Source organism: Lepidochelys olivacea, assembly GCF_965140295.1.
Source record: "Lepidochelys olivacea isolate rLepOli2 genome assembly, chromosome: 21".
In the NCBI taxonomy this organism is placed as follows: Eukaryota; Metazoa; Chordata; order Testudines; family Cheloniidae; genus Lepidochelys; species Lepidochelys olivacea.
The window spans coordinates 584198-607034 of NC_140431.1; the positions used below are offsets into that span (position 1 = coordinate 584198).

The window sequence follows — 22837 nt, forward strand, 5'->3', positions numbered from 1 at the left end:
CCCCAGGCGCGCTGGGGGGGGGGGGGGGAGGAGGAACGGGTCTCCGGTAGAATCCCCAGGCGCGCTGGGGGGGGGGGGGAGGAACGGGTCTCCGGTAGAATCCCCAGGCGCGCTGGGGGGGGGGGGGGAGGAACGGGTCTCCGGTAGAATCCCCAGGCGCGCTGGGGGGGGGGGGGAGGAGGAACGGGTCTCCGGTAGAATCCCCAGGCGCGCTGGGGGGGGGGGGGAGGAGGAACGGGTCTCCGGTAGAATCCCCAGGCGCGCTGGGGGGGGGGGGGAGGAACGGGTCTCCGGTAGAATCCCCAGGCGCGCTGGGGGGGGGGGGAGGAACGGGTCTCCGGTAGAATCCCCAGGCGCGCTGGGGGGGGGGGGAGGAACGGGTCTCCGGTAGAATCCCCAGGCGCGCTGGGGGGGGGGGGAACGGGTCTCCGGTAGAACCCCCAGGGAGTCTGGGGAGAGGAACGGGTCTCCCGTTTCATCCCCAACCATTCCCTCATCGCCAGCCCCACAGTCTGCCCGCCGGGTTTGGACCTGCCCCGTCGCCAGGGGTCCCTGGCGAACAGGTTGCAGGCCAGGCACGGTCTCCGGTGTCGCTGGGCCATGGAGACAGCCCGCCGGGCGGAGCCGGAGGGCGCCGCGCGCTGCCGATGGATGCCGGCTGAGCAGGCCCCGCGCGGGCCGGGGGTAGGGCTGGGGTCCCAGGGTGGGAGCGGGGTCAGAGGTCGGGGGTTATCATGGGGGCCCCGCCCACACGGACCCTCCGCTGCACCAATGACTCCGGCGTGACCCTGAGTGAAGGGTGGGGAGAGAGCTGCCCATGCGCTCTTGCGCTCAAGCCAGGGAGGAAACTACGCATGCGCAGGCGCCCGTCGCGCGGGGGTGCCAAGACCCGTCCCGGGGAGATACCGCGCATGCGCTGTCCCGCAGGACCCGGTGGGGACGCGGAAGCGACGGCTGAGGAGGTGAGTGTCCAAGGGTGCCCCGCCCCCATGGCCAGGCCGCCCTACGGCTGTGGGAGGGGCCTAAGCGGCGCCCATCACCGCGGCCTCAGCCAGCCACCCGAGCCCTTCCGCGGTCCCGCGCAGCGGGGAAGCGACTGCGAGGGCCCGGCCGCAGCCCCTGCGCCGCCTCAGCGCCCTCGGGCCGGGACTGGATCTCGTCCCGCTCGGCCTGGGGGAGTGTAGCCGCGCTGCGGGGGGCGTGCGCGGGGGGGCGTGGGTAGGTTCCTAACCCTCTCGCATTGTCCTGGAGTCTCCAGGAATTAGAAGATTAATCTTTAATTAAAGGTAATGTCATGTGGTGATTCCGCTAGGAATTCATCCGCTGAAAGCTGGCAACCGCCGGGGGAGCCGCGGTCGGGCAGTTCCCTCGCGCGCTGCAGGGGCGGGCCGGGGGCAGACGCCCCAGCGTCGTGTCCTCGGCCTTCCGGCCTCCCCAGACACGTGCCAGGCCAATCTCCTGTTAATTCGCCTGAGGCAGGAGGGCGCATTTCCTGCACGGGAAGCAGGTGCCTGATATGTACCTACTGCCGCTGTTTGTTCTCAGTGCGCACTATGACCTGCACGATAGAGAAGATCTTAACAGATGCCAAGACTTTGCTTGAAAGGCTGAAAGACCATGATAATGCAGCAGAGTCTCTCATTGATCAGTCGACTGTCCTCCATAAACGGGTGGCAGCCATGAAGGAGATTGGAACGTCACTGTCAGAAAAGGTTAGTGCAGGAGACACCATTCTTCTATGCAAAAGAGTTATACAAATGTTGTTATCCTTGGTAAAAGTGTCCCTTTGTTTTTCAAGTACCAAGAAGATGCAGCTGATCTGAAGGACACATCTAAATACAAACCTCACATCTTGCTATCACAAGAAAACACACAGATCAGAGACTTGCAACAGGAAAACAGAGGTTAGTAGTCTAGCTCTACATGATTGCTCTTCACACTTGAATGCCTAGAACCTTTAGAATAGTAAATTATATATCTATAAACCGCATAACTTGAAAGGGAATGCAGATGTGCTAAAATACCTAGCATCTTGTGCTTAACTGTATGTGCAAAGGTAAGGCATTGCCAACAATTATGACTTTACATTTTACCTAGTGGCTTCTTATAATTCTTAAGTGGTATAACTGAGGGAAAGTCATTATGATTTGGAACTTTCTTAACCCTGTCATTAAAGTCTCAGAAGAAAGAATCCCTTCCGTGGAGTTTCCTGATGGGGTTTTATTATGAAGAAAGTGTGTTAAAGGTGGGAGCTTAGAAACGTGCATTTTGGAAGTACCTGTAATGACTTGAGGAACAATGAAAATAAAGGCATCCATCTCCTATGAAAAGGCTATTTCTTCTCTAGAGCCTATTATATTGAATAAAATGTTTGCTGTATAAATAAAACTTCAGGGTTCTGAGGCCAGTAACTTTTCCATCATAGTGTAATGTATTGGTTTATTTCTCTCTAGATTGTAATTAAATGTGCAATTCAAGGTGGAGGGAAATTGGGTTGCTTGAAAACTTTACAGTATGTTCTTTTTAAAGTAACTTAATTAAACAGGAAGTGTGGGAGATTTTATCCACCTGCTAGGAACTTGTCTTTATTAAGTCTGTGTGTATAATGGAAGGTAACCTCATATAACTGTAGTGCGGAAGGTGCCCTTCAAAATTGTTGTTTCATGATGATTGTATTGTATGTTGTAGAGTTGTGGATCTCCTTGGAGGAACATCAAGATGCTTTGGAACTTATCATGAGCAAGTACAGAAAGCAGATGTTACATTTAATAATGGGAAGAAAAGATGTGGATGCTGAGCCCGTCCTAAAAGTGCATGTTGCTCATTCTGTGGTAAGTTGGGGAGAGCGGTAATCATTATTTTACCTATTTCTGCCAAGTGTTGGGAATAAAGTCTGTACTTTAAAAACCCTGTGCTCTGCCACTATCATTTATCTTTATGCTTACTTTGTATCCTTTCCCACAAACAACTCTGCTCTGAAATATCCTTCCTGATTCCATAAGCCATGGGACCTCCTGCACCTTCCATTCCTTCCTATAAACACTGCAACAGTAACCCAGAGTTCCAAGCCAACTTCAGCTTAATAAAATCTACATTTTAAAAAGGAACTAATAAAATACATAAACTTCATTCAAGAAGGGACGTAGTCCTACTTGTCACTATTGGAAAAGTATTTAGAAGATGTAAAACGGTGCCACTGTCAACTGAGCATAGTATTGTCCTGCTTCAATGTATTTGCAGGAAATTGAGAGTCACGTGGACAGAATCTGTGAGATGGGGGAAGTGATGAGAAAAGCTGTTCAGATGGATGATGATCAATTCTGTAAAATTCAGGAAAAACTAGCCCAGTTGGAGGTAAGATCTTGGTGTGGCAGTGAAGTTGGTTGTGGGATGGACCTGTTGCTTACTCATACTCACTAAGGGTGAGGTTTTGGGATATTGACTGATTCAGAGAAATCCTTTCTGCTTCATACAGGATATGACCCAGGCTGGCTTTTTAAAGGGAAATCCTAACGATCTATTTATGGAGAGCAGAAAGTAAGAGACAGAGGGATATCCCATCTGTGCTCACTATTTTTGTGTATTGGGCACCAAATTAAAACATTTAAAAGTGAAATAAAGAGCACAGCCCCTATGCCTCTCCATTCACCCAAGGTTCTTCTGTGGTGTGTGTGGGGGGGTGTCTGTATGTGTAGAATTAAGAGATAGAAAAGACATCTTAGGTTATTTAGTTCCCCTCTCTGCCAGTGCAGAGTTGTTCTCCACTGTACAATTTCAGTATGTTAGAGCTCTTTAGTACTGACATTTTAATTATGAATTAGTTCATTTCTGTTTTAGCCAATATATCGATTTTTGCAGCTTGAAAATAAAGAGCTGCGGGAGCTGTTATCCATCAGCAAAGAAACTATCGAGGTGAGGCGAGAGGAGCTGCCTGACATTGCATCTCAAGTCACACAATAACTCTCTCTCCAAACTCCTGACTTTCAAAACTCTATGGAAACCAACCACCGTATAGGAAAACATTTTATCTTAGTTCTGTTTTATTACTTCATGTGTTTCCTGATATCCCTGTCTCATGTCACCCTCTAATGGCAAGGGTTTGTATTGCTGCTCAGTCTTAACAGTATACAGCAGCTTAACAATGTGGTATTTATGCAGCTATACTCCTTGCAATTGTTTGTTTCCTCTCATGAAGAGTGTTTCTGGATCAGCCCCAATGGGAGACATCTAACTCTGTGGCCTGCAATTCAAATCTACTTTAGCATTCTCACTTCATCAGTGGTTATAGAGCATTTTACAAGCTGTGATTTTTTTTCTTATATATATATGAGTGAAAACGTTTATTGGAGAAGTTTTCTTGTAAATATTAAACATCACTCTTGTAATTTTGCTTTAAATAACTCTCCACACAGCATTTGGCTGGGTTAACAATGTCACTTAACTACAGACTCTCTGCTTTTTATTGTAAACAGACCCAGAGAATGGCAGAGTTGTAATTTTGCGTGTTTTCTAGCTCTTGTGTTGGAAGGAGTGAACACACCCAAAGCCCAAAAAACTAGGTAATGTTTAAAAGCATCACTCTTAATCCAGAAACGATAAATTTTTAAATGCAGGCTGTCTATCCCTGTTAGCAAGTATTCAAAAGATTTATTTTCATGAATTAATACTAAACTTCTCAGTTCCAGCAAGAGTGTAGTTTTTACTTCATCCTCTTCTGAGAGTGAGATTTTTGTTGGACACAGGTGGATGTAGGCCTTATGTTTTTGATTGGGAGAGAATTCCTTCCCTCACCCCAGGACATCTTTGGCAAGTGTGAGTTGGGTAGAGACAAGGGACTTCTGGAAAGGAAAATAATGGGAGAAAAATTCTCTCTTCTCCTTTCTTCCATCTCAGTTGAAGAATAAATGAAATAACCTAGAATGCTATTTTTCTGAATAACTCAGTGAGTGCTTTGAGACCAGACAGAATTTTTCTGTATTCAAGGTAATTTTTACCATAGCGCTTCAGTGTAGAGCTGCAAACAGAATAATTATTTATTATGGATCTTGCTCTTATGGTAATGTGTGCTGTGAGATTGGCGTAAATGCATTCCACACTCATGACACTACACTGGGTTGTACAGCAGCTTGATTAAGATGTGGAGTTTAAGAAATTGGAAGCTGAGCAGCAGTTGCCTTCTCAGACAGTCACTACTGAAATCCTTACTAGGAAGAGGGGTCAAGAGGGTGCTGTTTTAATGAGTACTTCTGCTATTCCACTTTTCTAAACGTAAATGTTCACTGTAGAATGTGTGACCTTAAATGTATTGTTATCTTTGACTTATTGCTATTGGAGGGATTTCCAGAAGAGCATAAGGGTGCTCAACTCCCATTGAAGTCACTGAGTTAGGTGCCTAACTGTTGAAAATCCAACCTTTCAGCACAGCATCTGAACTTTGGTCCAAGAGCAAAATACCTCCCTGTTCTTTTCCTTCCCACAATTTATCTTCCTCAGTGGAAGTGCTGAGAAATAAGTTGGCACCTTTCTCAGACTCCACCGCCTGGATGACCATACTGCAACCACCAGGACCTGGGATCCTGAGTACAGAACTTGGAATTGACAGGAAAATTGCTGCTCTGCTGTGCTGTACAAACATAGACTAATTAGTAGAAACTGGTTCAGTTGTTCCTTAGCACCAATTGTAGCTTTATGCCTTTAAATATGCCATCAGTGCCACTTTCAGTGTCAAATGAGTTCCTATAATGAGCAGATACATGCTCAGTCTGTTTCATTCTGATTTACACTGTAAATATTCTAAGGAAGAAGATACTATAAATAAATTAGCGTTACTGGGGTGTGCTAGGATAATTCTTTCTCTCATTTGCCTGCTCTAATCAGTCAGCCAACTTGAAATAGTTTTCTTTACATCTCAGATTTATCATGTATGTATATTGGCTTCTTATTTTTCTTGAAATAAATCTCTTAAAGCACAGTCACATGGTAATACTTCATATAGATGGATATCTACCAACACTTGTAACCCCATGCAATGTAATTACTTTGACTAATTATTTAGAAGTTATAATAGAGGCAAAACAAAAATGAGTGCTCTGTGCACAGATATCCAGTTTGCATAAGAAAAGTCAGCCTCCAGAAAGAGTTAGTTCCACTAATGTGGGCTTTGACTTCTATGAGAGGGTGATGTATCTCTGCAGCAGTGTCTCCTGAGGAATTCCAGCCATCTGTCAGATTTGACTGAGGAACATGCTCTGAATGCTTTTACATTGCAAGCTCTCTGGGGTACAGGATTGTATTCTTATATGTCCACATACCCTCTAGCACATGATGGGTTTTACTGTAATACCAGGGCTGTGAATTGGTAAAATTACATATGTTTATATTGTGTGAAAGCATATACTCTCCGACTGTAGCTCTGTCGTAAGAGTGAAGTGCTCTTATCGCCATTGATTCTGGAAGTTGTGTAACTGGCGGCCAACAATAGAAAAGCCCTACTCCCCCTTCCTATCAACACAAGTTTAAACAGGGGCTAGCCACATCTGAAAGACCACTTTGTTCTTCCTGTTGCTTTCTACTTAGCACTTTAATCCATGGAGAGAAAGGATACAACCCCTTCTTTCAAAACTGTGAAATGTCTCTTTAGACAAAGTAGGGCCCAATAGAAAAAACTTGTAGAGAACAGCTATCATAAATCCTTATTTCTATTCCTAATAATTTTATTTAGGTTTTTTTCACTTTCAGGTCTGAACATTTCTGACCCTTAAGAGTAACAGGACAAATCCATGCAGCAAAAGTATCTTTGGTTTCTTTAAAGAAAAGGAGTACTTGTGGTACCTTAGAGAGGAACAAATTCATTTGAGCATAAGCTTTCCTGAGGGACAGCTCACTTAGTTATTTCAGGCTTTTCTGTGAGCAAAGGAATCCTGCATTTTACTTGTAGTGCTGCGTCTCATGTCCTTGTTAACAATCCAAAAAAGTGGAACAGCTGTCTGTAACACAGTATGGACATTTCCAGGAATAGATCTATTGCCCTGCGCTTTCGGGTCTCATGACTGACACGGAAAGGCTATTTTGAAATAGTACTTTCATTCTGGATAGTAGAGCACGCTGTAGCTTTGTAAGTTATTGTAAATAATTTTCAAACGGTTAGAACCGAATGCTTTCAAATACAGACGTTACACAACTGCAGCTGCCTCTTCTAGAGCAGCAAAACTAAACAGGGATTTCTTACTGGGGGCTAGACTGATCAACTTCATTGGAAGCCCGAACCCAGACGAGCTACGCTTTGAAGCACGGCCGTTTAGGCCTGGTGGGGCGAGTCTCGGGCGGCTGTAAAACGCACCAGCGCCGTCTGGTTGTCGCTGTGCGGCCCCGGCGCAGCGGGCGCTCGGTGCGGGATGCGGGCGAGCGGCCGTGCCGGCAGCGCGCCGGGCACTCAGCCGAGACGCGCCCCGCTCGCGGGAACCCGGGTCGCCGCTCCTCGCCCTGCAGCCTGGCCCTGGGGTCCCTCGGCCGCGCCCCCGGGCAGCGGCCTGGGCACGTGGGGCCCTCGCCCCTTGGCTCCGTTTCTCGCACTAGCGCCCCCTGCCCGGGGGGCGCATGCGCACTTTCCCGGGGGGAGGGGGTCCTTTTATGCGCTTGCGCGTTCCCCTCATCGAGTTCCCCGCGCGCACGCGCATTCTTCCCTAGTTGCCGGCCCCTCCCCACGGGTCTCTCGCGAGAGGCCGGGATTTATTCCTACGTGCTGTGCCGTGCTGCTCATGGCGGCGCTGGAGCGGGGGCGCTGAGCTGTTGGGGTAAGTGCGGCCCGAGGAGCGGCCCTGGGGCGCCCGCACCTGCCTAGTCGGGCCCCGTGAGCTCTGAGGGCGGCGGGAGGGGCTGGCGTGGCCTGGGAGCTCGCGTCTCCGTCGCCCCCTCCGCCCAACGGTCCCGAGCGGGCAGAGCCCCCCCCGCGCTTCCTGTGGGGGGGCGCGGGCAGGCCGAGGGGGCCCGGCGCGGTAAGCCGCGGCCTGCGCGGGAGCCGCTGGGGGGGCCCGCGGGTTGCGGGCCGAAGATGGGGCCTGAGCAGCTCGAGTCCCAGCGTGCCGCGGGCGGCGGCCTGCCGCGAGGACTGCTGGGGGTGTAGTTCGAGCTGCGCGGGGCCGGGGGCCTGGGCCGTTTCAGCACTACGGCTCCCGGCAGCCGCCGAGCAGGGCAGCCCGCGAGCGCTGCTGGGGGATGAAGGCCTGGGCGGTGCTGCCTTGGTGGGGCCTGGGCGCGGGGAGGACGACGGGTTGCGAGGTGCCCTGTGAGGGGCCTGCCGAGGGGCTCTTGGGGATGGAGCGGGGGAGAACTACGGGTCCCGGCATGCAGCGCGCAGTTAGCCCCGCCCGGGAGGGAGCCAGGCCTCTCTTCCTTTGTGTGTGGGGGAGCAGCCGCCATTTTCCTTCCCCCCCCCTTTGTATGCGGCGAGGGTCGCAGGCCCTGCGCCTGCTGGCTCGTCGGGGAGCCGTCATGGCCGGGGAGCCGTGGGGTACGGCCTGCCTTCGCGGGGCTGCGGGGAGGAGCGCCCTCTCGGGCCGATGCTTTGTCATGCTTGGGCCTCCGGCCCTCACCCCTTTCCGCTGAGCCTCGGCTAGCAGCCCCCGGCAGGGCAGCGCTGCTTCTCTGCGCAGCGCGTTCGGGGCTGAGGAGTTCGGCACCACCCCAAGCCAGGACGTCCGTGGGGTTTTTTCTCCTCAGTCTTTCCCAGCGGCCACCATTTTGCTGCAAAGTAACGTGTTGGAGACGCATGGAGGCCTGGATGGGGAAGCTGCCGCTCCCTCCAACCTAACATGCGTCTGGATACCATGTTCCAGTGCACTGTAAATGTCTGCATGAGCCTCTTGGTTTGCTGCAGGCCCCAGTGGGTGCCCCGCTAATGAGACTGATGCATCAGATTCTGTTCTTTGTCTGGAGTAATAACGTCATTCCACAAGATACACTGGCTAGCTCTAGACCAGTTTAAAAGATAAAACTAAGTTTGCTTTAATATTTACCATTGTTCCAGTTTGAATTGTTGTTAAATACATCTGTTAACTTGCATGGCCTACTAACAAATTTGTCACTTCAACATCTACCTTGATTTCTCTCCCCTCCCAGTCTCTCTCATGCTTTTAAACAATCTCAGCTTCAGATCAATAGCATCTAACAATTGCTACTGCATTGCCCGAGTTTTGTGGATATCCTGTGGAGTCTTCTGGAGTTCTTACTTCTGTTGCCTTTAGCTGATAGAAGGTGCTTAAACAATGAACTATTTGAAGGATCTCCAAAGTAACTTTACTATAAATTATTAGTATTGTCTTCAGAGCTGTGGCTTGCTAGGTAAAAATGTAACATCCAATTTCCATTAAACATGGCAGCATTGTTCTCTTGAGATATATTATAATCACATTTGAGTTAAACACAAATGGTGTTTTAACCCCATCTGTTGCGTTGTGTTTTGAAACTACATGAGAATACATCCCAGTTTCAAAAGAATGGGTAACAGAAAATGGTTGTGGCTTAAGCTCTGCAATTTTTTGATTCTGATGAACTGAAAACATGCATGTGCGGAGTACTTAATAACCCTCTTTTTTAAACTAATTAAAACTTGAGAGACCTTGAACTGCAAAACATGTATAGCTTTAGCTTTGTCTCTGAGTTAATCCTCTCTGCTGTAAATATACAAATGCAGAGACCAGTGTGACTTGAGGGCTGGGCAGCTGCTCTCTGTGTTTATGGCTGGGAGGAGTATTTATAGCAGCTGAGTTGAAAAGTAAAGAATTTGAGGCAGACACACATTCAGATTTTACTCAAGTTCTGTCTGACTCACCAAACCTTTCTCAATACTGTAAGAATGGTAAACTCATCTTACATCAAACCAAAGTTTTATGAAATGAAAGTATGCTAAAAATTTTTCCATATCTAATTAAATTAGCCCTAGGCAGACTTGTAATTAGGATAAGAAATGTTTTGAATAGCTTCATGAAAGAACTAAGTCATGTTCTTGCAAGGCTAAAAAGTGTTTAATGTAGCATTAATTTAACAGTACCAATAGCGTGCTAGGCAATTTGGATGAAAAGTATTTTAATAAGGGGATCCTGACTTGTTTGCAAGGCATCCCCCTTCCCCCAACCATCTCAGTAGGTTCTCTCCATCCTTCCTCATTTTCTTCTGTGTCAAGTCAGTATATAATCTTCATATGCACTGACAATGCTACATGGTAACAATTGGCCCTTCTTAAGACAGCATGGTCTCTGTACATTATGGTCAAGTGGATACTGTCACTTGATTTTGGTAAAGCTTTTCAGTTTACTCTCTTCTGCATCTCTCAAATAGCTTGTTTTGTTGCAGGTGTTGTGTGGGTGTAGTGAGGGGAGAAATCTTAAAAACCTAATGCTTTTTGGAAACATAGTTATAAATAACTTCAAAGTTTGGTGCACATTCTCAGCTTTTTATGACAAGCTGGATGAAATGCAGAGCTGAGAGACCCACCCATGTTTCATCAAAATGTTAATTCAAATTCCCTGTTCCTGATGGAGCGTTAAAGGTACGGCCATAAGCTTAAACTTTTCAAGAAACATCAAAAACCAAGTGTCTTTTTTTCCAGGTTGAATCATGCAGAGAGATGCAAACTTGTACTGCTGGTGTGTTTTAATTATGTGGAAAAGTTGTTAAGATATACTAGGACTGTGTATAACTGAAAGGGGGGAACACTAGCCGCAAAACAGTGAGTCTATCCTTGTGGATCTGGCTCTGGATTTACCCATTATTTCAGGGATCCACTGAATCAGAGCTATTTGCATGGAGGCCTTGTGCTTCTGCAGTACCTCAGGCCCTCTTGTATCTCCATAGTAGCATAGTTGTGTTAAGAGTTATGGGTTGTCTTAAAAGATTCCGATGATCCAAAATTTCCCTCTTGGTATGGTATTCTCAGATTATGGAGGAGGAATCTTAAATCAGTGTGGACTCAGTCAGTATTGTGCTTCACAGTGGATGATGGTTTCTCAAGTCCTACTGGGAGAAAGGGGGAATGATGCTGCAAAGAAGGCACTCATAGGCTGAGTTGGTGTCCTCCGCCTTCAGATGATGTGGGGAATATAATAGAAATATAGTGCTGGGAGGGACCTCAAAGTCATCAAGTCTAGCCCCCTGCACTGAGGCATGACCAAGTAAACCGAGACCTTTCTTGACAGATGTTTGTCCAACCTGTTCTTAAAAACCTCTGATGGGAAGTCCAGAACCTCCTAATATCTAACCTAAATCTCCCCTGCTGCAGATTAAACCCTTTATTTCTTGTTCTGCCTTCAGTGGACGCGGAGAACAATTGATGACGCTCCTCTTTCTAACAGCCCTTAACATATTTACAGACTATTATCAGGTACCCCCTTATTCGTCTTTTTCTCAAGCCTGATTTTTTTACCTTTCCTCATAGGTCAGGTTTTCTAAACCTTTGATCATTTTTGTTGCTGTCCTCTGGGCTCTTCCTAATTTTTCCACATCTTTCCTAACGTGTGATACCCAGAACTGGACACTGGTGCTGAGCGGAGTGTGATGATTTTCTCATCTTACTTACAACTTTTGTGTTAATACACCCCAGAATATTAGCCTTTTTTGCAGCTGCATCAACTGATGGCTCGTATTTTATTTGTGGATCCACTTTAACCTTCTGCCAATCCTTTCCAGCAGTACTACCACCAACCCAGTTATTCCTCATTTTGTTGTACATTTGGTTTTTGCTTCCTAAGTGCAAATTACTTCACTGCCTTTATTGAATTTAATCTTGTTGAATTCAGTCCTATTCTCCAATTTGTCAAGGTCCTTTTGAATTCTAATCCTGAGTTCCACAATACTTCCAACTCCTCCCACCTTGGTGTTGCCTGGAAATTTTGTAAGCATGCTCTCCATTGCCTTATCCAAATTGTTAATGGAAAATATTAAATAATACTAGACCCAGGATTGACCCCATAGGATCCTACTAGATATGCCCTCCCAGTTTGACAGTGAGCCATTGATAACTTCTCAATGAGTAGTGTTTCAACCAATTGTGCAATATGTAACTTCACTGTTTTCTCATCCAGGGAACACACTTGTACTGGCTTGTGTGTAGGATATACTTATGCCCTAAATCGTTTATCTTTCACCTAGTAGCCCGATATATTGGATGTCTGTTTCCCTTTTAAGCCCTCTGCTTGTGGAAATTGAAACAGTACATGTTCGGAAAGGATTGTAATGCCCAGTGATTACTACAGAAAGAAATAGTCTAATATTATGCTGTTCATTGGCTCTAGGTGTTGCATAATGAGGTTTTGAAATGTCATAAAATGACACTTGATGGTACAACTTATCTATATTGTCCGAGTATACTGTTTGTTCACTTACAGCAATGACTGATTCAAGGGACACCATCAGTTGCAAATCAGTTAAGTTTATACAAAGACAAAGTAGTTCTAGGTACTAGACCTGCACCTATATCTCCCTGATCACACTGGGGTTTTTTTTAAAGTTTCTGGTTGTGTCCAAGACCCATATTAACAGCAGGGAAGGCTTGTTGATTAAACTGTGAAACTGACTAAACATAAAGTGCTGTCAAATGGATCATATAAACCAGGGGTTGGCAGCCTTTGAGAAGTGGTGTGCCAAGTCTTCATTTATTTACTGTAATTTAAGGTTTTGCATGCCAGGGGCCAGCAGACGGAACCCCAGACTGGCAGTGGGCTGAGCGGGGCTGGTGGCCAGGACCCCGGCTGTCAGGTGCCAGGACCCCAGGACGGCAGTGGGCTGAGCTGCCCAGCCTGTTGCCGGTCTGGGGTTCCCTCCACCAGACCCTGCCAGGCATGGTCCTGGCCACCGGCCCTGCTCAGCCCACTGCCAGCCTGGAGTTCCGTTCATCCAGGCAGGCAGCGGGCAGAGCGGGGCTGGCAGTAGGGACCCTGGCTGGCAGCAGAGTGCCACTAAAAATCAACTCATGTGCTGCCGGTTGCCGATCCCTGATATAAACAGTTTAGGGGAAAAGGTTCGAATTCACATAAATGACACCTTTTGTTCACTTGGTATTGATCAAAGCAAGGTTACTGTTGCAGTGTTTTGATATGTAATAAAATTTGTTGCTTTCTTGGGAAGCATTACTGCATCTGCAGAGGCCGTCATGAGTTGGAAATGTTTGTTCTCTTCGTGGTTGGAGGTGGATCCTCTTGGGTATCTAAGACCAAAAATGGGAAAACTAGAGGGCATCTGTAAAAGCAGATAATCTTGCCCATCATGGGACAAACCTGCAGCATTAAGGTAGTGGCAAAGTACCTGGTGGTCAGAATTTATGGTCTGTAATATGTTTATCCCAAGTATACTTAGTGTGTGTTTGTGTTTTTTTTTTTCCTTCTCCAGTATGAAGTGTAACAGAACAGAATTTACCACCTGAAACTGCTGCTTCAAGTTCAGATCAGGAAAGGAACACGCCACATTGTAACAACAAGACAAGACCAAAGAAGAGTAAACCTACACTGAAGACACAACACTTGATCTGAAACAAGAAGTTTGTGCCTACTCAACAGCTTCAAAAGAGCACGTCCCAACGCTGCTAGTAGTCTTTGTTTTCTCCAGTGCTGCACTGAAACTCCCCAGTGCAGCAGCAGTTATATTCTTTAGTAGTTTGATAGATCATTTTCCTCTCGCTGTCTTTTTTTTTTAAGAATAGCAGTCTTCATACTTTGAAACGTGTGCTGAAACAGAAGAATCCGCGAATACTACTGAAAGTGCAATATTTGAATATCACTGCGAGGTTGGTGCATGTACTATCTATATTAAACAGTTATAAATGGTTCTGAACTAAATCCTTCAATTATTTGGCATATAACATAAAACTTAACAAATTTTCACTATTGCATAGGCTAGTGTTTGTTGGTCTCAAATGTATGAGGGTAGAATTAATAGAACCAGATTGCTTTCCATTACTGGCCAAGTGTGTACAAACTACAAGTAACAATTCCTAAAGACACCCCATAAATAGTTTTAAATGAAAGCAACCTTGTAAATGCATGCAATCATTTCTCAAAGCTTCTGCAATTTTTTCCAGGTTTCTCTTGAAATATCAGTTTACTCTAATGTTTTAAATCGTTATCTTTTTTAATAAAATTCCTATTTTTCCTCAAATACGGATATTGCTGCAGTTGATAGTCCCCACATCTGTAAATTGTAAGGTTAGATGTACAAGATGACTTCTTTTAGTAGTGGACTGCTGAGTTGGAGAGTACCCATGGGTCCAGTCTAGCAAAAAGCATCTGGCTTCTGCATTGCAAAAAAACAATCCAGGCTTCTGTAGACTAGTACAGCAACGCCAACCTTTTTTAAATCTCGCCTCTTGTTTGGAAGCTGCCTCAAGAGCACCTTTTGTGATGGGACTCTAGATAAGCGGCCCATATAAATTGACACAGTTACCGTGTTTGATTTTGTTATATTCAGCATTATAAAATTAAGTTGAAATAGATGTAGAAATACATCAAGCGCTTGGAAAGAACTTGTTGAATTTTCCTTGCTGTTTTCTTCCCCTACTGCATATGTTCGTGTCAACCTGGGCAATGCATCTCCTATTGGACTGAATTTATCTTATGGCCAATCAGTTTAAAAAAAAAAAAAAAAATTTCACCATTCTGGAATGTCTTAAAATTAAACCCAAACTAGCTCAAATGGTATAATGCAAAAACTTCCTTTTGAGCAAGAGAAATGACAGCAAAGTGTCTTTACCTTGTTAGTTGAGGTTTTTTTGAACGTAGTTTTTAATTTTTTTGCATATTTGTAACACTTGAATACCTCTAGTTCCAAGATATCTGGCATTTACTGGCAGTTCTACTTCAGAAGCATGCAGAGTCCATTTTTCAAATGGATTTAATAAAACTTGGGGCCCTCTTATCAATGTGAGGTGTCTGCCACCATCACTATAGCTCTTCCAGAGTAGGTTAATTGCTTCACCCATACTGTTGCTGAACTATTTTCAGTTTGAAAATCATTTCATTCCCTTCCCCCAACCATTTCCTCACTACTGACAGTTTTCAGGACACCAGCTCCTCTTTTTTAAAATAAATTTTAGTGTTGATGGCTGTTAAAGCCAATCTATAGGGAGTACTTAAAGGTGTTGCATTCCCTTGATGCTGTCTGCCTTACAGAGGGAGGTGCCCTAGGGGCTGCACCACTTTGAAGGTGGGTATCCCAAAGACTGAAATTCTGGTCTGATTTAGGCTTATGGCAGAAGGCTCTGCTACAGTGTAGAGCTGATGAGGGCGTTCTGATCATTGTAACATTTAAGGAATAAAGATATTTTGAGCATCTGTCTGAATATACCACGGTTATGGTTTTGAAGCTTCTTGTAGCTTTAGAATTTTGCCTTTGGATCTAGTGTTATAGTGGTAAGTACGTTTGATATTATCTCCATGATATCATGTACTAGTACATTTTGGTATAGCAACTAAAACTCTTTAGGTGTTCTCTAAAGCTTGTACTACTTGCTAATGTTTAAACTGAGAATGTAACTAATTCTTGTGTTAAGCTTTAGTTGATGTATTTCTTGATACTTGATTTGTTTTCCTGGTGTCTGTGGGGTTTCATATTTGAAACATTTTATTCAGTCATAGAAGTTATTACTGAGTTGAGAAATTGCATCAGTCTGAACAAGACTAAGGTAAAGTGGTCAGGTTTCTTAAAAGCTTTTCACTTTTGTATGGATTCATTCTTTCTTTTAACACATCATTATGGCTTATCAGAAAGCTCTAAAAATTCCAGCGTAGCAGAAAAATCTCTTATTCTGATATAACTGAATATGAAATAAGAAAAGGAATACTTGTGGCACCTTAATTTGTTAGCCTCTAAGGTGCCACAACTACTCCTTTTCTTTTTGCGAATACAGACTAACATGGCTGCTACTCTGAAACCTGAATATGAAATGTTTCCTGTCGCTTAGGATGTCCCAAGAAAATAGGAAAAATGATTTTGAAGCAGTTTGGTGGAGTTACTGTTTTCACAGGAGAAGGAAAGTGTCCTGCCTCACATATAACTTTACTGATCCAAACTTGTTTTGTTCAGTTACAAGTTTTAATGTGATGGCAACAAAACCTGGGATAGTTAACTTGACTGTACAGAAACTGTTCATAAAACTGTTTGCATTTTTATCTAATATTTACCATAAATGATTAGTTTTCAGTATTTTCACTTGTACCCTAGCTCCATAGAAGAACAGACCTTTCTATGACATGCTTCAAGGCTTTTTAATAAAATGCTAAATATGGCTGAAGAGAAATCAGCTGCCTAAACTAAGGCTTGTACAGTGGCCAGCAATTTTGCTACTATACCAAATGGAGAACAGTTAAAATCTAGGGCAAGAGAAGGGTTCAGCTTGCTCTGGAAATTACATGAAGGACTGCATTCTGCAGGAAGTGTACCACTTGCAATTTCCAGTAAGAATAGATGAGTTTTCAAGTGCTCAGCACCGCTCAGGATTTGTCTTTGTCTATGTTCTGCCCTCTCGGTCACAGAGAAGCTTTTATAATGAAAGATATAGAATGTTAATAAAAATGGGAAAGATGGAACACTCAAGCCGTCCTAAAATTATAGGTTCTGTCAGACTTAACTAGTCTTTCAACTTTCAGATATTCCAATTTGAGTAATGTATTGCTGGACACAGGATTTCTATGGAATTTAATTTGGAGGAACTCTCCACTGGCATAGATACAAAGCAAAACCCTGACCCTGTACCCATTTAAGTCCATGAGAATCTTCCCACAGGTTTCAGTGGGAGCCATATCCAATCCCCTGACAACTGTTGGTAGTGTCAGGTTCAATCTCGCTGAAGTGGTAACTACTGCTTCCATTAAACTAATCTGTTCTGCTCTCCCTTTAAAATGGGACAATAGAATACCATCTATCCTGTTCTAGTGGGGAGCATACTGTACAATGGAAGAAGTTTGAAGATGAAAGGGGCTCTGAATTGAGTTGATTTTTAGCAACTGCTATTATAATTGTAGTTTAGAGGATTTTAATTAGTCCATGTACAACATCTGTGGTAACTACCTCTGCTCTAGAGGTACTTCTATACACTTCTCCTTCCAATGTTTATCCCCTTTTAGCCTCTAGCTTTTGTGTAGCACTTGGCTATGCTCCTGCTAATTTGAGCCAACCTGTGAGTGGAAAGAAAATGGAAATGCAGGACTAGAAATGTAGCCATGTATGCTTTTCTTGAAAACAATTCAGTAAACCTGTGCAAACAGCTGAAATGCGGGTTTACTATTTCAGTGTGAAGTTCTAATTAGTTTAACCTCTTATAGGATATGGACTTGACTAACATTGACTTGCGTGTCTTTAAAGTTGTGCTAAATTTTGACTAGTTATAATATTGTACTATGTTATCACAGCTGTATGAGATGGAGAACCATTATACTGTGTCATCAGATCCTCTCCCCCCTCCTGCAGCTCCCCCTCCTTCTCTTCTTTTACCTTTCTCTTCATCTTCTACCTCATCTGGGTCTAAAAAGCAGAAGAGGACCCCCCTGTATCAGAGATCTGTAAGTCAGGGCAGCAGTGTCTACATCTATGTTTTAATAGCATGGGGAATCTTAGGGGCTAACAACTTTGCACATTCTCTCTTTTCAATTTTTCTAATATCAAACCCTTTAACAAGTTAAAGAATCCAATTCCTTCTGAGCCAGTTGGAAATCCTAGACTTTTTTTTTTCCTGTATCTGTTTCAGAAACTTTTACCACATGAAAATGTCATTCCCCGCGCCTCCTCCCCTCCGGCCCGCTTTGTTGGGTGGGGGGTGTTTAACTGCCACTTGGTCCAAGTGTATCCTGTGGGGATGTATATTATTGACTGTGACTATTTCCTAGTGTAAGCTACCCCATCTGCCTTTAATCTTAAACTATAAAATGAGGGGTTGGGATGGATCATAAAACTAAAACAGCACTTGTGGGCTGTGTTGACACCCTTAAATGACACTACTTCACTTTTAAAAAGTCCGTATGTAACGTGTTCCAAGTGAAGTTCTGTTGAGAAGCAGCAAGCACAGTCCCCTCGGTTAGCAATAACTTCCAGACTGAAAATCATGTCACTCTTCTCTTATGCCACCACCCAAAGCATTGATGTAGTTTCTCTTTGAGAAAGAGTCAGAACCTGACCCTTGCAGGTATTTGATTGCCCTAGGCTTACTGTCCATCCTACTTAACAGGAAATCCACTACTGTTTTGTGGCTTAAGAAATTTACAGCCAGAGTTGTGCTACCTGCCTCGATCATTAACTTCACTCTGGTTGGCAAACGCTAATATGCACTGCTTAACCATAGACTTGAGTACACTGAGTGCCTAATCCTCTGTTCTGTAGTTAAAAAGTATTGCCATTATACAAGCTATTCTGAAGCCTTTTAACCCTATTAATGTTAACTAGTTTTGAGTGTTACTCTGCTTGGTGCTGTGACCGATCAGAATATATAGGTATCTGAGAACAAAAGGGAAACCTGCAATCAGTTTCTTAAACAGATACATTGGAAACTGCAACAAGTGAAAACATTAAATGTAGTATCTCAAACTGCATGTTGATGGCACTTTGTCTTGACTGCTCTCTGTGAATTGCACGATGTTCATGGTTTCTTGTTAGGGCCTCCTTTTTATAATGGTTACTAATTTGATCTTATTTTAAAACATAAATAGCACACTTCTACTTCCAAGTTTCAAAGTGTTAAGAATAAGGGATTCTTATGCAGAGCAATGGGGGGTTCCCACATTGCATATTTATAAATCTAAAGAAATAGTTCTTTACAGATACACACAATTCTGAAATGTATTTAAAGAAGTCTTTTATAGAGAAAAGTTAAAGGATGGTTGAATAAATCTTAACTTTTTTTCCTTCTAATTCCATTATTATTGAATTAAGTTTTTTAAAAGTCCTGCCAAGCTCCAACCAACATTTAACTACTATGACAATCAGGTTAAAACTTTTTCACTGGTTAACTAAAACTTTAACTTTGACAGTCACCAAATATATACAAACATGCTTAAATAAAATGTGGCTATTTAAAAGCCTTATAAATGTTTTAGTTCCATGTGGGAAGAATCTTAATATTGCCTAATTTCCTTAATGACCTACTTCATCAGTGAAAGTAGGTCATATTTTATCTTGATCCTAATTCTAGTTTAAGACTGTCAAACGTAAAGCAGTGACTATAAGAGTTCTTCCATTGAGGATGCTCTTAATACAGTATTTAATTTTAAAACAGCAAAATAACATGCCCGGGTAAATTAGAATGAAATCTGACCTGATGAGCAGACTTTATTTTTATGTCATCATTACAACATGTTTTTGTTAAATTTATTGGTAATACTCAAATTTAGGAAGCTATCTTAGAATATCTCTAAAGTAGTTTAATTTATCATGAAGAATTGTCCAAAATTTTATTTGCCTGTTGGCCAGTTGTCTTTTCATAACATTCAACTGGCTCTTCACTTCATATTTATTATACTTATCATGCACTGGTGTAAGATTTTTCAAGGGTGGGGAAGAGAAACTTTGTTTTGGAATAGTTATAGCTTACCTTTCATTTCTTTAAATAGATGAGCTTTGATCCAAACCTTCTCCACAACAATGGACACAACGGGTACCCCAATGGTACTTCGGCAGCACTGCGTGAAACTGGGGTTATTGAAAAACTGCTGACCTCTTATGGATTCATTCAGTGTTCAGAACGACAAGCTAGACTGTTCTTCCACTGTTCACAGTATAATGGCAACCTGCAGGAGCTTAAAGTAGGAGGTAATAAGTCAACCAATAAGATTCTCTACATTCTAATAGGTTTCAGAAGGGTAGCCATGTTAGTCTGTATCAGTAAAAACAACGAGGAGTCCTTGTGGCAACTTAGTCTAACATTTATTTGTGCATAAGCTTTCATGGGATATAACCCACTTCATCAGATGTATGGAGTGGAAAATACAGTAAGCAGGAATATTCCTGCTTACTGTATTTTCCACTCCATACATCTGCATTCTAATTTGAGGGTTTTTTTTAAGAATTGCAGTCTTATACCTTGTAACACAGTTCTGATACATCTAACCACCACTACAGACACATACAGTTACTTCTGAGTGGCTAAACTGACAAATGAATCAGAAATCTCCCAGTAGAAAGGAAAACCAATGTGAGAAAATCCTTGGTAATTTAAGGCTTTTGTCTTCTGTCAGTGATGTTGTTTTATGGCTACCTTTGAGAAGGAGTCATGCTGGGACAAACTTAAGTGTTAGGGATAGGGAAACTATATACAAAAATCAATACATCTTCTGCCTACTTCCCCCTGTTTGTGAGTCCATAGGCTACGTTATTCCCAGATGTACTCCATTAATTTCAGTGGAGTTACACTAGGGATAGGTGACCTTATTTCAGTAGGGAGACATTATTCCCCCACAGTTCTGCTTGATCTGGCAGTAAAGATTAAAAACAGAGTTTCACAACACATCTATCATGGAACCTGATGTCATTTAGTATTGAGTCAGCTGAAGGTATTAGAATTAGGTTGGAAGTGGCAAGACTTTAAAACGCAGATCATTAGCAAAAGGGGAGAATAGACTTAATGATTATTATCAGGAGAAACTTCCACAAGCAAAATGGCCTCCAACAGCAGTAAGGGTTCACTTGTGTTCAGACAGCAGAGTGTAGAGCAAATAAATGTCATTACTTTATGCGTGTTTCTCCTTTTCCCTCCCTTTCCATTACTTTTTTTTGTTTGTCCTTTTGTTCCTGCTTATTTTTTTGATTTTTTTTTTTAAATAGACAATGTGAATATGGTGCTTGAGAGTCCTGTGTCATTATTGTGGTTTTGATTCTTGCAGATGATGTTGAATTTGAAGTATCTTCTGATCGCCGAACTGGAAAACCCATTGCTGTTAAATTGGTGAAGATAAAACCAGAAATTTTACCTGAAGAGCGAATAAATGGACAAGTTAGTTGCTCTGATGTCTAATTTTTATATGCAAATAATTTATATCCATTTTATTCTAATACAAAAGGACAAATCCCATTTTTGCACGCATAATCTTAGTTGCATAAATTTTTCAATTAAATTGAAATTGTTTTTTATCTGACTTTGGCAAAAATATGAAGATTCAGTTTGGGCTTTTATTTAACCCCAAACACTTCTTACAGTCAGCAGAAGTACTGTGAGTTTGAAACTTTGCAGCATGGCATCCTCTTGTGGATTACATTTAAAGTGCATCCCTGAGTGTGTAGTAGAGGATATTAAAGTTCAGTTTGTATTGCACAGTGCTGCTCCTGAAATGATTAGCAATGGATTTTTTTTTTTTTTTTTTTGACTGGTAGGTTGTGTGCGCTGTTCCTCACAATTTAGAGAGTAAATCTCCAGCTGCCCCGGGTCAGAGTCCAACAGGGAGTGTATGCTACGAACGTAATGGGGTAAAACTCATGTATTTTACTTAAACTTTTGAGTGACCAACCAGTGTGATCTGTACACAGAAAAAAAAATAAAAATTGGCACTTGTTTTTGAAGTAGACAGTTTAAACTGCCGTTGTCACCCAGTCTAAATTTTTCTCTAAGAACTACAACCACTAATTACCACAAATATAGAAACCTCTGTTGACTTCCATATGTTTTTTACAACTTACTCTGCCATAATACCTTTGTTAAAGGATTTAATGTAGAACTAAATACCTAGTTATAGATTCTTACTAGTTATGATTATGATTTAATGTCAGTTAATATTAACAACTAACTGTTCATAGGATCTTTATTTTCTTGAACTTAACGCTTTTACCCTTTGGAAATCAACTTAAATGTAATGGTAATACTGTGTACAAACCTTTCAACTCCTCAAGTTGCTGGGTATGGACTCAGCAAAACCACGAGCACCAAGGAACCAAAACGTTCTCGCATGCAACGTTTTCACAATTTCCAACTTTTCACAAACGTTGAAATAGTGTAACTTGAAATGGAAAATAATTATTAAATTAATGCCACATTGACATTTAATCTTGTTTAAGGCGAGGCTGCGTTTTGCAAATAGAGTAATGCTAGCGAACCTTAATTTACAGGAAGTGTTTTACCTGACTTACACCCCTGAGGATGTTGATGGAAATGTACAGCTGGAAACTGGAGATAAAATAAATTTTGTAATTGATACAAATAAACAGTAAGTTGATACTTCTATTTTCTTATTACACACCGAATTAACAATGTGGTGTGATGGTTCAGAAATGCTGGGCTGGAAGGGACGTTGAGAAGTCATGTGCACTTAGGCAAGACCAAGTAAACCTCGACCATCCCTGACAGGTGTTTGTCCAAACTGTTTTTTAAAAACCTCCAATGGTGGGGATTCCACAACCTATCTTGGAATGCTATTACGGAGCTTAATTACTCTTATAGTTAGTAAGATTTTCATAATATCTCACCTAAACTTTCCTCCGTCTAGATTAAACCCATTACTACTTGTCCGACCTTCAGTGTACATGGAGAGCAACTGATCACAGTCCTCTTTGTATCAGCCCTTAACGTATATCTGAAGACTGTTATTGGGTCCTCCCTCAGTCTTCTTTTCTCAAAACTAAACATGCCTGGTTTTTTACTTTTTCCTCATAGGTCAGGTTTTCTAAACCTTTGATCACTTTTATTGCTGTCCTCAGGACTCTTTCCAATTTGTCCACATGTATCCTGATGTGACACCCAGAACTGGACACAGTACTCCAGATGAGGCCTCACCAGTGCTGAGCAGAGTGGGATAATTACCTCGTGTCTATCTTATGACACTCATGTTGTTAAATGCCAGAATATTAGCCATTTTTGAAACTGTATCACATTTACGTT

The 22837-nt window shown here is 43.0% G+C and overlaps 2 protein-coding genes across 3 annotated transcripts in view; both read left to right on the forward strand.

Annotated features, from left to right (window-relative positions):
- The first annotated feature begins 1023 nt into the window (after window positions 1-1023).
- Window positions 1024-5971, forward strand: SIKE1 (suppressor of IKBKE 1). Its single transcript, XM_084610863.1, has 5 exons — window positions 1024-1712; window positions 1799-1904; window positions 2689-2831; window positions 3241-3354; window positions 3859-5971. Exons 1-5 carry the CDS (start codon window positions 1290-1292, stop codon window positions 3958-3960), a joined length of 888 nt encoding a protein of 295 aa, XP_084466989.1. The 5' UTR covers window positions 1024-1289; the 3' UTR covers window positions 3961-5971.
- Window positions 5972-7657: 1686 nt separating this feature from the next.
- The window catches only part of CSDE1 (cold shock domain containing E1), a 51149-nt gene continuing 35969 nt past the window's right edge, over window positions 7658-22837 (forward strand). Inside the window, exons 1-6 of one of the 2 annotated variants that reach the window (XM_084611407.1) lie at window positions 7658-7793; window positions 13381-13774; window positions 19584-19782; window positions 20853-20962; window positions 21340-21432; window positions 22069-22166. In XM_084611407.1, coding sequence (XP_084467533.1) covers window positions 19584-19782; window positions 20853-20962; window positions 21340-21432; window positions 22069-22166 — 500 coding nt within the window. In that variant the 5' untranslated portion in view covers window positions 7658-7793; window positions 13381-13774. The remainder of the gene's footprint in view (window positions 7794-13380; window positions 13775-19583; window positions 19783-20852; window positions 20963-21339; window positions 21433-22068; window positions 22167-22837) is intronic. The other variant, XM_084611408.1, reaches the window with a different exon arrangement.